The sequence below is a fragment of the Equus asinus genome, chromosome 12 (genome assembly GCF_041296235.1).
Source record: "Equus asinus isolate D_3611 breed Donkey chromosome 12, EquAss-T2T_v2, whole genome shotgun sequence".
In the NCBI taxonomy this organism is placed as follows: Eukaryota; Metazoa; Chordata; class Mammalia; order Perissodactyla; family Equidae; genus Equus; species Equus asinus.
Window position 1 is genome coordinate 47,481,297 of NC_091801.1, and position 16,431 is coordinate 47,497,727.

At 34.1% G+C, this 16,431-nt stretch overlaps 1 protein-coding gene across 16 annotated transcripts in view; it reads left to right on the top strand.

Moving 5' to 3' along the window:
* The window catches only part of VPS13B (vacuolar protein sorting 13 homolog B), a 781,052-nt gene that overhangs the window by 69,360 nt on the left and 695,261 nt on the right, over window positions 1-16,431 (top strand). For 15 of the 16 annotated variants that reach the window (XR_011493286.1, XR_011493288.1, XR_011493289.1 and 12 more), the window contains exons 7-12: window positions 84-258; window positions 7,618-7,886; window positions 10,749-10,844; window positions 11,326-11,448; window positions 11,916-12,053; window positions 13,004-13,091. Coding sequence is in view for 13 of the 16 variants with exons in the window: in XM_044743909.2 (XP_044599844.2) it covers window positions 84-258; window positions 7,618-7,886; window positions 10,749-10,844; window positions 11,326-11,448; window positions 11,916-12,053; window positions 13,004-13,091 (889 nt within the window). In the remaining 3 variants the exon portion in view is untranslated. Of the gene's footprint in view, window positions 1-83; window positions 259-7,146; window positions 7,236-7,617; window positions 7,887-10,748; window positions 10,845-11,325; window positions 11,449-11,915; window positions 12,054-13,003; window positions 13,092-16,431 lie in introns of those variants that run through there. The other variant, XM_044743911.2, reaches the window with a different exon arrangement.

Here is a 16,431-nt window from a genome sequence, read left to right on the forward strand (position 1 = left end):
ACTTTTAACATTTCTCTACTTGTGTTAAAAGGTACTGTCTTTGAACATGCTTTTGTTCATGTTTTTGTTTTTTCAAAATACAGATTCATACATTAGTAGAGAGTTTGAAACTTTCTATCACAGATCAACAGCTGCCTATGTTTATCCGTATTATGCAGCTTGGGATTGCTCTTTACTATGGTGAAATAGGCAACTGTAAAGATGGAGAAACAGAAGATCCTCCCTGTCACAATAAAGATATGTTAGGAAACATTACAGGTAAATATAACAAAAACTTTATTTTAGAACTATTGTTCTTATAAAGTATTTTCACCATTGTGAAAATTAAAAAAACAGATTAGATTTAGTTTTGCAGTATTCTAATGTGATGGGATGATTTTATTTTGGTTGTTTGATGCTACTTTGATTTTTTTATTTTCTACATGCTGGATACTATTCTGATATTCTTTTTTGTGCATGTGAAAAATAATATTACTAGTAGGTATAAGTGTTCAGAATGTATGTTATATAAACATTGAGGGAGTGTAACCTCAAGATTTCCTGGTAAATTATACTTTTGGTAATTTTTCTGCAAAGCATCACTGAGTTATTATAACTAATTAATTGAATTATGTGTACTTAATACTTTATTATATGTAATTTTAATTAACAACTATAATTAATTATACTTAACTAATTAACTATATGCTTCATTGAAGGATACCTGGTTGGTTAACTTCAGTTGCTCAATTCATTGTACTTTTACTAAAGCCTACTGTATTTAAGACAGTACTGTTGGTATTGTGGGAAAATTAAGAGATAAAAAGATGTGTTTTCTTTCCATAAAATCTTGAGATACAATGGAATGGACAGAGATGTGAACAGTTAATTAATTATGATGTATGGTAGAATGATAGGATATTTGATTAAATAGATGTGAATGATCTGAAGTAGAAAGATGATGAAAGGAATGATTGACTTTGACTTGTCATTGGGCCTGAGATTCAGGAAGAATTTGGAGAGGAGAATTTCCATAGAGTCTTTAGAGAAGGGCATTTAAAATGTAGGAACAAATAACCCAATTGAAAAGTGGACAAAAGACCTGAATAGACATTTATCCAAAAAAGATACACAAATGGCCAAAAAGCATGTAAAAAGATGCTCAAAATCGTTAGTCATGAGGGGGAGTGTGAATCAAAACCACAATGAGATACCACTTCACAGCCACTTGCATGGCTAAAATCAAAAAGACACAAAAGTAACAAGTGTTGGCAAGGATCTGGAGAAATTGGAACTCATATGTGTTGCTTGGGGATGTAAAATGGTATAGTAAATTGGAAAACAATCTAGGTCCTCAAAAAGTTGAACCTGAGTTGCTATATGACCCAGCAGTTTCACTCCTAGGTATATATACAAGAGAATTGATAATAAATGTCCACATGAAAACTAGTATGTAAATGTTCATGGCAGCATAATTCGTAATAACCGAAAAGTGCTAAATGTTTGTCAGCTGATGAATGGATAAACAATTCTGGTATGTTTGTACGTTGGAATATTATTCAGCCATACAAAGGAATGAAATACTGATATATGCTACAACATGATGAACTTTGAAAACATCTTAAATGAAAGCATCCAGTCAAAAATGAACTCATTGTATGATTCCATTATATGAAATGTCCAAAATAGGCTATTCTGTAGAAGCAGAAAGTAGAATAGTAACCAGTGTCAGAAGGGAGGAGGGAATAGGAAGTGACTGCTGGTGGGTAGAAGTTTTCTTTTTGGAGTGATGAAAATGTTCTAAAATTAGATAGTGATGATAGTTGCACAATTTTATAAGTATATTAAAAACCACTGAATTCTTTACTTTTGAAGACCAAATTTAAAAATCTTTAGTGAAAAAAAAAGGGGTTGGCCCTGTGGCTGTGGTTAAGTTCGTGTGCTCTGCTGTGGTAGCCCACGTTTTCGCCGGTTCAAATCCTGGGCACAGACATGGCACTGCTCATCAGGCCACGCTGAGGAGGCATCCCACATGCTGCAACTAGAAGGACCCACAACTAAAAATTCACAACTATGTAGTGGGGGGGCTTTGGGGAGAAAAAGGAAAAATAAAATGTTTATAAAGACCAAATTTTATAGTGTTTCAATTATAGCTTATTAAAAAATTTTCTCACCTTAAAAAAAAGCTTAGGGAACATTAATAAGCATATGTAGGTATAAAACATACCTTTATATCATGTTAGACAGTGAATTCATGTTAGGCAATGAACTCCTGAGACAAAGCAATATATAATACCTAAAACAAAACCTAGCACATGTAAGGTGCTAAATTCAGTTTTTTCCAGATGACAAATTAAATATATAGAAAAGTTGAAAGTGTTATACAGTGGACACCCACATGCTCATCATCTAGATTTTACAATTCATACTTTGTTACATTTGCTTTATCCTATTTTTGTTCGTCTAACATCTCTCTCTTCATCAGTTCAACCAGTGTTTTTGATGCTTTTCAAAGTAAGTTGCAGATATCAGTACACTTCACCTGGAGTTCAGCAACATATTGTTAACTGGAGTTTATATTTATTAATAGTTCTTTTTATTTTTTTGAAGGTTAAATTTACAAAGTGAAATGCATAAATCTTAAGTATACTATTCAACATGTTTTGAGAAATGCATGCACTTGTGTCATATAAAATACCATCAAGTTATAGATCATTAACATCTCAAGAAATTCTCTCATGACCCTTTCCAGTCATTCCCCATCTCCTTGCACTCAGGAAAACACTGTTCTGATTTTTTGTAGAAACCGTAGATTAGTTTTGCTGATTCTAGAATTTCATATAAATGGAATCATACAGTATGTACTTCTTGTGAAAGGATTCTTTCATTAAGCATAATATTTTTTTCTTTTTATCTTAATAGCTAACATTAATTTTATTTTATTTTTAAGGTATGCTGTTTTGGTGGAGAAGATTGGCCCTAAGCTAACATCTGTTGCCAATCTTCCTCTTTGTTTTTTTTTTTCTCCCCAACCCCCAGTATGTAGTTGCATATCCTGGTTGTAAGTCATTCTAGTTCTTCTCTGTGGGATGCTGCCATAGCATGGCTTGATGAGCGGTGTGTAGGTCCGTGCTCAGGATCAGAACCGGTGAACCCTGGGCCTTGAAGCAGAGCGCGTGAACTTATTAACCACATGGCCACGGGGCCAGCGCCAGCATAATGTTTTTTTTACTTTTGATTTTTTTTAAACTTTAAGACTTTATTTTTTTAGAACAGTTGTAGGTTCAAAGCAAAATTGAAGGGTGGATACAGAGATTTTGCATATACTCCCTGCCCTTGCACATGCATAGCCTTTTCCCATTGTCAGCATCCCCTCTAGAGTTGTACATTTGTTACAATTGATGAACCTACATTGACACATCTTTATCACCCATAGGCCATAGTTTATGGCTTACTCTTGGTGTTGTACATTCTGTGGGTTTGGACAAATGTATAATGACATGTATTCATCATTATGGTATCATACAGGGTATTTTCGCTGCCCTAAAGGCATAATATTTTGGGGACTCATCTGTGTTGTTGCATATATCAGTAGTTCTTTCCTTTTTATGGCTAGGTACATTGTATGAATATGCCATAGTTTATTTAGCCATTCTCCTATTGATGGATGCTTGGACTATTTCCAGTTTTGGCTATTATGAATAAAGCTCTTTTGAACATTATTCTACAAGTGTCTTGTATACATGTGCTATTCTTTCTCTTGGGTAAATACTTAAGAGTGGAATTGTGTGCTTAGTTTTCTTTCTTAAAGAAACTACTCCTCCTTTTTTCCAAAGTGGTTGTGCCATTTTACATTCCCATCAGTAATGTATGAGAGTTCTAATTGCTCCACATCCTTACCAACATTTGGTGTTGTCAGTCTTTTTGTTACTTTTTGCCATTCTGGTAGACACGTTGTGGTATCTCATTGTGGTTTTAATTTGCATTTCCCTGATAAGAAATTATTTTGAACTTTTTCATGTGGTTATTAATATATCTACCTTTGTGAAGTATATGTTAGATACTTGCCTATTTTTAAACCTTTTTTTGGTTTCATTCCTGATTTGTAGTTCTTTATATATTCTGAATTCAAGTGCTTTGTCATATACAAGTTTTGGGAATATTTTTTGCCAGTCTGTGACTTGCCTGTTTCATTTTTTAATAAGTGTCTCTTGACCAAACTTTTAAATTTTGATGAAAGGTGACTTTCAAATTTTTCCTTTATGGCTATTGCTTTCTGTGATCTAAGAAGGTCATTTTTTGTGTGTATTAAAAAAGGGAGGAAGCAGCTCCGCTATTTGCTTCCAGAGAAGTCTGAGTTACTTTTATCATCTCTCTAAAGCAGGAATCCTTAACCTTTTATTGTTTGTGCTGTGGACTCCTTTGACACTCTGGTAAACCCTGTGAACCTCTTTGTAGAATATTTTAAGCATCCTAATTTTGATATGCCTTCGTGTCTTTTCTTCATGTTACTTGTGCTTGGAATACATTAAGGTTTTTAGGTCTGTGGGTTGTTTTCATATATACTTAGAAAAGTTGGGGGCATTATTTCTTCAAATATCTTTTTCAGTTCCTCTCTCTCCTCCTGTGGGGACTCCAATTACATATATATTAGGCTGCTTGAAGTTTAACAGAGCTCTCTGATGCTCTGTTCATTTTTTTTTCTTTTTCCTTTTCTGTGTTTCATTTTTGATAGTTTCTATTTCTATTCAAGTTCACTAATCTTGTGTATCTAATCTGCTATTAATCCCATCTGGTTTATATTTCATCTTGAATACTGTATTTTTCCTCTCTAGACCTTCAATTTGGATTTTTTAAAATGTATATCTGTCATATCTCTCCTTGTTTATGCTTTCTTGAATATTGCATTTTGTTTCTGTAGCTGTTTTATGTCCTCCTTACTAATGCTATGAACTGTGTCATTCCTAGGTCTTTTTCTATATACTAACTTTTTTCTTTATTCCGTGTTGTATTTTCCTGCTTCTTTACATGCCTGATAATTTTTAATTTGATGCTAGACATTGTGAATTTTATCTTGTGGGTGCTGGATGTTTTTGTATTCTAGCAAACAGTTTAGTTACTTGGAAACAATTTAATTAACTTGTCTTGCTTTAGAGGTTTTTCAGATGGGATCAGAGCAACCATTAGGTTAAGCCCAGTTGTGTCTCACTACAGAGACAATTATCCTTTTGAGTACTTTGCCAGGTGCCCTGTGAATTAAAGGTTTCTTTCTTGTTTGCTGGTGGGGACACAGACTATTCCAAATTCTGAGTCTTAGGGATTGTCCCTTTGCTCCTTTGTGGTGGTTCTTTTCATGGCTTCAGTAGTTTCCTTACATGAAACTGATTAATACTCAGCTGAGGACTGGAGCAGGATCCTCTACAGATCTCAGGAGTGCTCTCTCTGAGCAAGTCTTTCTTGTTTGCTGCTCTGCCCTGCAAACTCTAGGCACCTTAGGTTACCTGGATTCACTCCTGTCTTCTCATATAAGGAGTCTGCTGAGCTCTTCTTGGATTCCCTCTTTCTTGGCTGTGGCTTAGGAACTCATTCCAGGGAGTAAGCTGGGGCAATCGTAGAGCTCACTTCTCTTGTTTTCCATTTCTCTGGACTCACTGGTCTCCATAGCCTGATATCCTGTGTCTGAAAACCATTATTTCATGTATTTTTTTATTGTTGTTTTATATGTGCTTCTATGTTAACACATTACATAATGAAATAGCAGGAATTCTAATAGCTCTCATAGTTTCACAGTATATGTAATGTGTGTAGATGCTATTTTGAGATAGCTTCACAGCTGTTATTTGATTTATTTGTGATTTCTGTAGGTTTTAGAGTTGAAGGTACTGCTGATGCAACTGTGGTTTGTTATCTACATTCATAATTAAAAGAATGCTACATTTTAGTTAAGTACTTAACATATATTTTTCCAATGAAATTCATGGAGTTCCTGAATTCTATTAAAGGGCCCCAGATTAAGATGCACTGTTCCAAAGGAAAAGAGTATTTTAGGAAATTCTGACCAGAGATCAAGGAAATGCTTTTTTGTTTTCCAGGCCCTAGTTCATTCTTTTTACAAGGCAGTGAACAAAGATTTGGAACTTTTAAAGCATCTTTCATCAAAACCCCTCTTTTTAATTAATATTAAGTATAAATTATAGTGACCAGTTTCTCAGACCTCTCTTAGTGATGTTTCTTTCTTTTGTTTCAAAAGATGAAGCAGTGGATACCCCTTCTGTTTTAATGATTTAGACAAGGGGTCCAGAGTCCAGCTCTATGGACCCAGCTTGGACACTGCTTCTTGGGTTGAGGTGACCTGAGTTCTTGTTTTATAACCAAGATGATATTCACTAATCATGTCCAATTCGAGCTCTTACTAGGGACGGTTAATAATAGGCTTTATTTATTCCCCAATAGAATCTTCTATAATGTTTATGGTTAAACAGCAAGATATAAAGATTATGTAAACAATTTTCTGGATTTGTAACTTTTACAATTTATTTTGAAGTAAGATGGCTGAGGTCTGTTGGTACTATAGTTTAGTACCAATTACTCTAATTTCTACTTATAAAGTCTTTTCCTTACCAGACGAAAGAAGGTAAATGGCCATGTGTTGTAACCTGTAAGTGTAGGATGTTCCAAGAGTCTTCTGTCATAAAGATTAAAAAAGTTATGAAGTTTTTCTAGCCAGAAAACCTAGAAGTGGATCTGAATGAGGATAATATTTAACAGAATATGTGGTTTATAGATTTATCACTGAAGAGTAGATATGCCTTAATCTACTAGAGACCACTTATACCTTGAATTTTTTAAAAAGTAATTTTTTCCCTAAATTCCATAATCATATGCCTCTTTTGTTTGTATCATTAGAATAATGTTAAGGAATTCTGATGGAGTTTGTTTTTACAAAGATGAAATGAGTGGTTGGAATTTAAATCCTTAGTCTGCAATTTTGTAACCAAATAAAAGTTCTTTGCTATAACTTCTTTATCTATAGACTAGGAAAGATACTAATTTATGTCACCTCCCAATAAGAAAGAGTCCCCAACACTATTGTTTTTCTTAACTATATATAAAAATAGTTTTATTATAATATTTACTTTCATCCTTTGGGCTAATTCTTTTTTTGAGGTGGTGCATTTTGCCTAGGAGCACTTGCTATTCTCTTTCTCCCTTGGGTGCATCATGAAATCAAGAACTTTTCTTGGATCTTTCTGATGGTATGTTTCTGAGAAAAGTCAGTTTTTCATCACTTTAGCCCTGTTTTTGGGAGGTGGTTTCTTTGATGTAAATTTTTAAAATTAATGAGTAAAATGCTAAGGAATGAATTTATTCTTGTGTTTATCAGATACATTTAAAATTGTGTGATAAACTGCTCCCCATATAACCTTTATTATGGCCTATGAAAGGAGATTGACACAGTCCAATGTATAGACACTTGAAAGTGGTAATGCTAAATAACAACCAAATGTGTGATTTGTTCATACTTTATATGTAGAAAGAAGGAGGTGGGAGAAACATTTTTATAGAATTTATGTTCCTAATTTTCCTCTTAGTTAAATCCTCTTGATTTATTTAAAATGACTTTATTTTGATTGATAGGTGCTGAAGATGAAACAAGAATAGATATGCAGTATCCGTCTCAGTACAAAGGACAAGAGCTATATTCACAGCAAGAGGATGAGCAGCCACAGGGATGGGTATCATGGGCCTGGTCATTTGTGCCTGCAATTGTGAGTTATGATGATGGTGAGGAAGACCACCTTGGGAATGATCCTACATCAACCACACATCAGCAAAAAGCACAGACGTTGAAGGATCCTATTGTTTCTATAGGATTTTATTGTACAAAGGCAACTGTGACTTTCAAAGTAGGTTTCCTTTTTCTTGCTGTTCATATCTCTCTGAACTTTAATGCTTAAATTTTGATTTCTAGTAAGGATCTAGCTTAAAATTTGTTTTTTGCTCAGTAGATGTAAGATAGAGTCTTACGGTCATTACTTTATAAAATTATATGTCCCCTCATCTGAAATCTTTGAATTCTGATCTCTTCCTATCTTCTTAAGGCTTTCTCTACTTTCATTTTTTGTCAGCTTCACGGAAAGTTTTTCTCTCCCTACTTGATCTTTCAATTGGCATACAAAGATGCCTTAATATTTCCATTAAAAAAGAAATGCACATTAAAAATCTCCTGTGAATTCATACACCCCTCCGGCTACTGTTTCATCTCTGTCCTCTCTTTCATTACAGAATTTCTTTAAAGGGTTGTTCGTATACAGCTTCTCTCTTTCCTCACCTCTCTTTCACTCTTCAAGACAGTCCAGTTTCTTATCCAGATCCTCATCTAGCTCTGTTTTTCAGCATTGCATAACCTACTTTGACCACTTCCTCTGTCAACAGTGCGTGTAAAATATATGCTCAAAAAAGATTATGTAATAGTTATTTTCAGGTTAAAGATTAAGTTTTTTTTATTACCCTTTTATTTTCAGAAATATAAAATTACTAGTACTTTGCTACCCCTTATGTGTTGTTCTTTGATTATATATTGTCTTCTCTGCCCCTCAAATACACTCCAACTTTAATTTGGGGTTATTTATTCCTTGGCTTTTTACGATAGTATTACTACACATGTAATATTCCTGAACAGTATCTAATTCATCAACAAATGTATATTAATACCATCTATGTGCTAGGCACTGTTCTGTCTCTAGAGATATCACAGTGAACAGATCAGATATAAAGCCCTGCCTCTTAAAACATAAATTGTTATTATAAACAAATGAGATATATAGTATACCCATTGGTACCAAAGGCTGTGTAGAAAAAATAGAGAGGGAAGAGGAATAGTGGATGCCTCCACTAGAGGGGAGGGGATTATGCAATTTAAAGTTGGGTGATCGGGGAAAGCCTGAATAGGAAGGGGATATTGAAGCAAAGACCAGTGAAAGAGGAAGCTTTGTAGATACGTGGTAATGAACATTCTAGAAATAGAAAATATAAAGGCTCCAAAAGTTCAAGGAATAGCAAGGAGGCCAGTGGGGTCAGAGCAAAGTGAGCTAGTGTGGAAGTAGTACAAAATCAGGTCAGAGAGATAATACAGTTGGGAGAGGTCCATAAATTGTAAAACCGTGTCATTAGTTAATACATCTTTTTAAAAATTTGAAACATTTAGATCTCTCTAAGATTTCTCTAAGGGAAATATGTTGATATTTAGGAGGAAAACATTAGAATTCATTGTTCAGCTTGGATTTGAAGAATGTATGGAATTAATTTGTGGTTCGTATTTTGGTCAGAAAATAAGGTCAGGTTTCTGCATTAGCATTCTGAACAGTTGATACCAATCCAACAAAATCATGCCAAATTATATGTAGCATTTTTTAATAATGTTGAAAATTATTCTTGTAATGCCTGAGTCCTTTTAATCAATTAATTGCTTTTTCTCTACAATAATTGTAGACAGCTGAGGGGTGATCAAGTTTAAAATACTCAATTTTACTGTAGCATTTTAGATTATAGAGTTGTTCTTTAAAACAGCAACATTGTGTGCACTACTTCTAGAAGCATCCAAGAAATAGAGCTTATATAAAGAACTGTTAGAAAAAATGAGAATAATTAGTTGATTCTCAGTATAAAGAGATTATCATGCTTAAAATTATAACTTTTCAGTTCAATAAGTTGTATTTAACCCAAGTTATTGTTTTTTTAAAAATGTGATCTTTGACTTTTTATTTAAGTTTGAAGAATATATCCATTTCACAAGAATAAGGGTTGCTGAATCATAGCAAACATGGGCAGAATACCTTTTTTAAAAAAATAACATCTTTATTTTGGAATAGTTTTAGATTTACAGAAAAGTTGCAAACATAGTGCAGAGAGTTCACATATACTACTTACCCAGTATCCCATATTGTTAATGTCTTACACTGTCATTTGTCAAAACTAGGAAGCCAGCATTGGTGGATTACTTTTAAATTCCAGACTTTAATTGAGTTTTTCATAATGTCCTTTTTTCTGTAACATGATCCAAACCAGGATACCACATTGCATTTAGAAAAGTATCTTCTAAAAATAATTTAAATTATCTAATTTCTGGATACATACAAATAATACGTTGTAAGCTTCAGAGGAGCAAGAATTTTTTTTTTGTCAGCGTCTAGATTAGTACTTTTATCTTGCAGACACTCAATATTTGCATTATTGAATGAATCTATGAGACATACAAGATGCATACTTTGTAAGTAAACACTCGTGAAGCTACTCCCCTCAGAACTAGAAAAAGTTTTGTTGAATCTATTTGTGTTTTCTTCACAGTTTTCTGTTTGATTACTTTGAAATGATTAAACTAAACCTGGCTGAATATATTAGTGGATAGAAAAATGAGATGAGGTTAAAACATATGTAAATTTTTGGCAGGATATTTGAGCCATTTTATGACTATGAGTCTGTTATAGCTACACAGCTATCACTTTTTAAAGCAATGTTGTTAAGAAAAAGTAGTTAAATAAAATAAGGTGGGATTTAAATTCTCTATATCAGCTTAGAATAGTGTATTCAACTTTTATACCATGGATAATCTGTTACAGCTGTTTTTGTTGCACCTGTTTTCCTGCTTAATAATTAATTTTCCGGAATCTTAAACTTGGCCTTGTTTCCATCAATTCATCATAATAATGACAGTTTATTGCCATTTAATACTAATTTGACTTTCTTAATATTCTTATGTTGTCTCTTAGCTTACTGAAATGCAAGCTGAGAGTAGTTATTACAGCCCTCAGAAAGTCAAATCTAAAGAAGTATTGTGTTGGGAACAAGAAGGAACTACAGTTGAGGTAATCTTTCAACATTGAACATATATTTTTAAACTTTTGAATGGTCTTTAAAATTAATATTTAATAAACAGTTTTTTATCATTAGTATGTTTGAAAATGTATTTATAGTTTTATATTTGTATTTTAGTGGTCAGTAGCATTGGTTGAAATAATTATTCCGTTAACAAAGGTTTTACAGTAATATGCAACATCAATTTGTTCTTTCATTTTACTTTCCTATGTTCATGTGTTTCATATGTGCATTCATATGTTTGTGTGAGTTAATGTTTCATGAAGTGCTGGTCATTGAGGATACAAAGATGTGAGGATATGGAGACAAGTAAGATGTTTCTTACCTTAATAGGGCTTATAATCTTAGGAGAATAAATTTGCAAAGGCCATAATCCTGAAGATGTTTCGACTTTAGAAATTCTAAAAGGAGGGCCTGTAACATTTTTATGAAATTCAAGTTCTTAGTTCTAATGTTTCCTTTCTCTTATAGGCCCTTATGATGGGAGAGCCTTTCTTTGATTGCCAGATTGGTTTTGTAGGTTGCAGAGCCATGTGCCTTAAAGGAATTATGGGTGTTAAAGATTTTGAAGAGAATATGAGTCGAAGTGAAACTGTAAGTCAAAATTTCCCCTTTTCCTCCCTTTTTTGGATAGAATGCGGGGATAATGAAGTACTTATTGAAGTGTTTAACCTTACCAAAAAATCTGTTAGACTTCATATATCTTTGGCTTGAGAGAGGAACTTTACTGTTTTCCCCTGTAAGAAATTATAGAGCTTAGGGGAATTTAGAAAGTTGGTAGCACTTAACACCTGGACAGTAGTTTCAAATACTTTCCAATTCATAAATGTTCTTCTTTCTTGTTTATGGCAGCTACTTGGAGTTCCTTTTTGGTTTGTTAAAATGTTCTTTGCCAAAATAGGCAGTGAAAATGGAGACAGCATTCCTTGTCTTTTTACAGGACTTCAAGTTGTAGTGATTTCTATGGACTACTGAATGGGTGTTATAAAACCAAGGTTTTATTTTCTTTAACAAATCTAATGATTTTTCCTCCTGTTCAGAATTTTTGCATTCATTTTCAGGAAGCCTGTTTCTTCATTTGTGGTGAAAATTTGAGTATGAAAGGTTTGACATACCTTACAAATTCGTTGTTTGATTACCGAAGCCCAGAAAATAATGGTACTCGTGCAGAATTTATCTTGGATGCAGCTCATCATAAGGTGAGAGAATATAACTTGGAGCCAAATTCTAGGCTGTGATGGGGAGACACTTCATGTGAATACCTATGATTGCCATCTTTCTTCTCAAATAATATATTCTGAGTGCTAGTTGTTTATTCAAACGTTTGGAGTATTTTCATCCAGCTTCTACATCTGGAGGTTTGAGGAATGCACAAGTTCTCTGCTTTTCTATAGCATGTAACCACAGTTAGTTTGTGTATGCATTCTCTACTTTTGAAATAGTCATGGAAGAAACATAGAGTTATCTCTCTTAATTCCAGTTACTTCTAGGGTGTGGGATTAATGGGAAGAGATGAAGAATTCCACATTTTACTATGTATATGTCTTGGTATTATTTAAATTTTTCATGTAAGATTATATTAATGAACTTTTTATGGAATAAATTTAAAAATTGAAAAAAGGTACCTGAAGATTAGTATAATAGAATAAATAATTTACATTTTAAGTCTTTTCACTACAGACTTAGGTTTATAGTTGAAAGTAAAGAATTTAATTTTGACCTGCGTAACTATCATACATTTCTGATCTTTTAGTATATATTAGTGTTTGTTTCATAAGTCTACTTAAATATTTAAGGATTAACTCTATTTGAGAGTATACATTATTAGACAGTTTTGTGATGGTGATAAACGTCAGGAGTGTATTATCGTACTCCATTATAGGTATTCATTAACCGGACATTATTGATAAAGTAGTCAGAATGTCTAGTAGAATTATGGATGTCCTTTTGTGTGGTCTATAGTAGAGGTAACATTACCTTTGCTTAGAAGTGAATTCTTTGAATAACCTACGTTCTTTTGTTTTGATAATCCTTTGAGTTGGTACACATTCTGCGTAAGGATGTGTATCTGATTCTTGACCTATCAGGTTTTACACTCAAAAGTGTCTTCTATCCAATATGTGTTCTGTTTGCTTTGCTTTGTTGGCAGGAGACATACACTGAGATAGCTGGAATGCAGAGGTTTGGGGCTTTTTATATGGATTACTTGTATACGATGGAGAATAACGGTTGCAAAGGTACTTGTTTCTTTCCTTTATGTTTGCTTTTCCTTGAACAACAGAAACAAAGGCTTCTTCAGAATCAGTTGGTCCTTGACTTGTTGTGCTGTGTTGCATCAGATTTACCTTCTGTTACTTTGAGTTATGGTTTAATTTTAATGTCATGTTAGAATTTCCTTAGATTCTGGACATTTTTAATCCTTTCTTTGTGTGGCTGATTGAGAAGGCATTTTATCTAATCACATTAGTTCTAATATGTACCAAATATTAAAATTGTGCTACATCAAATTTCATATTACGTTAAGTTGTCAAAAAGCATAAACTTTTCCTTTTCTTTATTAAATACATTTTGAAAGTCATGTAGATCTTTTTTATTAAAAAAAGAGTTTGTTGTTTCAAGCAGAAAAGTGGAAATAAATTCTTCTGGAAACTATGGACACAGTTTTGTTAGTGCTGTGGAGTCAATTCTGACTTCTAGCAACCCTGTGTACAGCAGAGCAGAACCTTGCCCAGTCTTTTTGCCCCATCCTCTCACCTTCTGGTGCTGTATCAGACAATGCTGCACTGCTGTTCATAGGGCTTTCATGGCCAGCTTTTTCGAAAGTGGGTGGCCAGGTTCTTGTTCTTAGTCTGTCTTAGTCTTGAAGCTCCCATGAAAGTCCACCATAGGTGACTCTGCTGGTATTTGAAATACTGATGGCATAGCTTTCAGCATCACAGCAACACACAACTGCCGCAGTATGACAACTGACAGATGGGTGGAGTGGTTCTATAACCAGGAAACAAACCCAGGTCTCAGTGAGAGCACCAAATCTTAACCACCAAGGCTGGATATGAACATAGAGTCTTTTATTATTTTATTACATGTTTTATCCTTATTTTATTATGTTAGCAATCAAATGATGTTTTCAAAAACTTGACTATTTGATATTTTATGTGCACATCAGTGTACTATGTTGTGCTTATTATTCCAATCTTTTTTCATATTGAAAACTTAGTGAAATAGGTTTGCCATTTTTTGTTAATTTTTAATATTTTAATAAATGATTACTATGTTTTAGGTGATGAGGTAGATACTGTGAATGCAAAGACCACCAAAGCATTTCTCAAGAAACCAATAAGTAATGTTTAACTGTGCACTTAAATAAATGATTATGATACATCACATTAAGAACAGTAGTATTAATAGAGAGCTAAGAGAGGTACAGGTAAGAAAGTGACTACTTTTGTCTGTGTGGTTGAAGACTTTACAGAAGAGTTGACCTTGAAGGATCATTAAGTTTTTTTAGATAAAAAGAGAAAAAAGAGAAGAAATTTGCTGCTTCCTTCTTTTTTGTAAATTTTTTTCTTTTTTATTGAAGTAACACTGGTTTATAACATTATATAAATTTCAGGTGTACATCATTGTATTTCAATTTCTGTGTAGACTATGTCGTGTTCATCACCCAGAAACTACCTACCATTTGTTACTGTACACATGTCCTACTACCTCTTTCTCCCTCCTCCCTCCCCATTTCCCCTCTGGTAACTACCAATCTAATCTCTGTATCTGTGTGTTTGTTGTTGTTGTTGTTTTTATCTTCTACTTATGAGTGAAATCATACAATATTTGACTTTCTCCATCTCAGTTATTTCGCTTAGAGTAATACCCTCAAGGTCCGTCCATGTTGTTCCAAATGGCAAGATTTCATCTTTTTTATGGCTGAGTATTAGTCCATTGTATACATGTACTACATCTTCTTTATCCATTCATCCATTACTGGGCACTTAAGGTTGTTTCCAGTTCTTGGCTATTGTGAATAATGCTGCAGTGAACATAGGAATGCAAACGTCTTTACACATTCGTGTTTTCATGCTCTTTGGATAACTACCTGGAAGTAGAATAGCTGGATCATATAATAGTTCTATTCTTAATTTTTTGAGGAATCTTCATACTCCTTTCCTTAGTGACTGCACCAGTTTTGTAATGGATTTCTAAATGTTGGCGTTCTCACTGATCAAACCTTGGATTCCCTTCTTTTCCTAAACTCTTTCCTGAAGTAATCTCATTCTTTTCCATGGATTTAAGCACCTTCTATATTTGTTTTTTAAAATTTATTTTTTCTTGAATTTTATTTTATTTTATTAGGTGTACATCTTAATTTATTTTGAATTCTGTGTAGGTTACATCCTGTTCACCACCCAAAGACTAATTACAATCTATCACCACACTTGTGCCTAATCATCTCTTTTGCCCTCCTTCTTCCCACCTTCCCCTCTGGTAACCACCAATCCAATCTCTGTTGCTCTGTGTGTGTTTGTCGTTGTTTTTATCTTCTACTTATGAGTGAGATCATACAGTATCTGACTTTCTCTCTCTGACTTATTTCACTCAGCGTAATATCCTTGAGGTCCATCCATGTTGTCACAAATGGCTGGATTTCATCATTTCTTTTCTTTCTTTTTTTTTTTTTTGAGGAAGGTTAGCCCTGAGCTAACTACTGCCAGTCCTCCTCTTTTTGTTAAGGAAGCTTGGCCCTGAGCTAACATCCATGCCCATCTTCCTGTACTTTATATGTGGGATGCCTACTACAGCGTGGTGTGCCAAGCAGTGCCATGTCCGCACCCGAGATCCGAACTGGTGAACCCCAGGCTGCCGAGAAGCGGAACGTGCGAACTTAACTGCTGCGCTGCTGGGCCAGCCCCATCATTTATTATGGTTGAGTAGTATTCCATTGTGTATATATACCACATTTTCTTTATCCATTCATCCCTTGATGGACACCTAGGTTGCTTCCAACTCTTGGCTATTGTGAATAATGCTGCAATGAACATAGGGGTGCATGTCTTTACGCATTTGTGTTTTCAAGTTCTTTGGATAAATAACCAGCAGAGGAATAGCTGGATCATGTGGTGGATCTATTCTTAATTTTCTGAGGAAACTCCGTACTGTTTTCCATAGTGGCTGCACCAGTTTGCACTCCCACCAACAGTGTACAAGGGTTCCTATCTCTCCACATCCTCTCCAACACCTGTTGTTTCCCGCCTTGTTACTTATAGCCATTCTGATGGGAGTGAGTTGATATCTCATTGTAGTTTTGATTTGCATTTTCCTGAGAGTTAATGATGTTGAACATGTTTTCATATGCCTGTTGGTCATCCGTATATCTTCTTCACAGAAATGTCTGTTCAGACCTTTTGTCCATCTTTTAATTGGGTTATTGGTTTTTTTGTTGTTGAGATGGATGAGTTCCTTGTATATTTTGGATATTAACCCCTTATCTGATACATGGTTTGCAAATATCTTCTCCCTTTTGTTAGGTTGTCTTTTCGTTTTGTTGATGGTTTCCCTTGCTGTGCAGAAGCTTTTTAGTTTGAT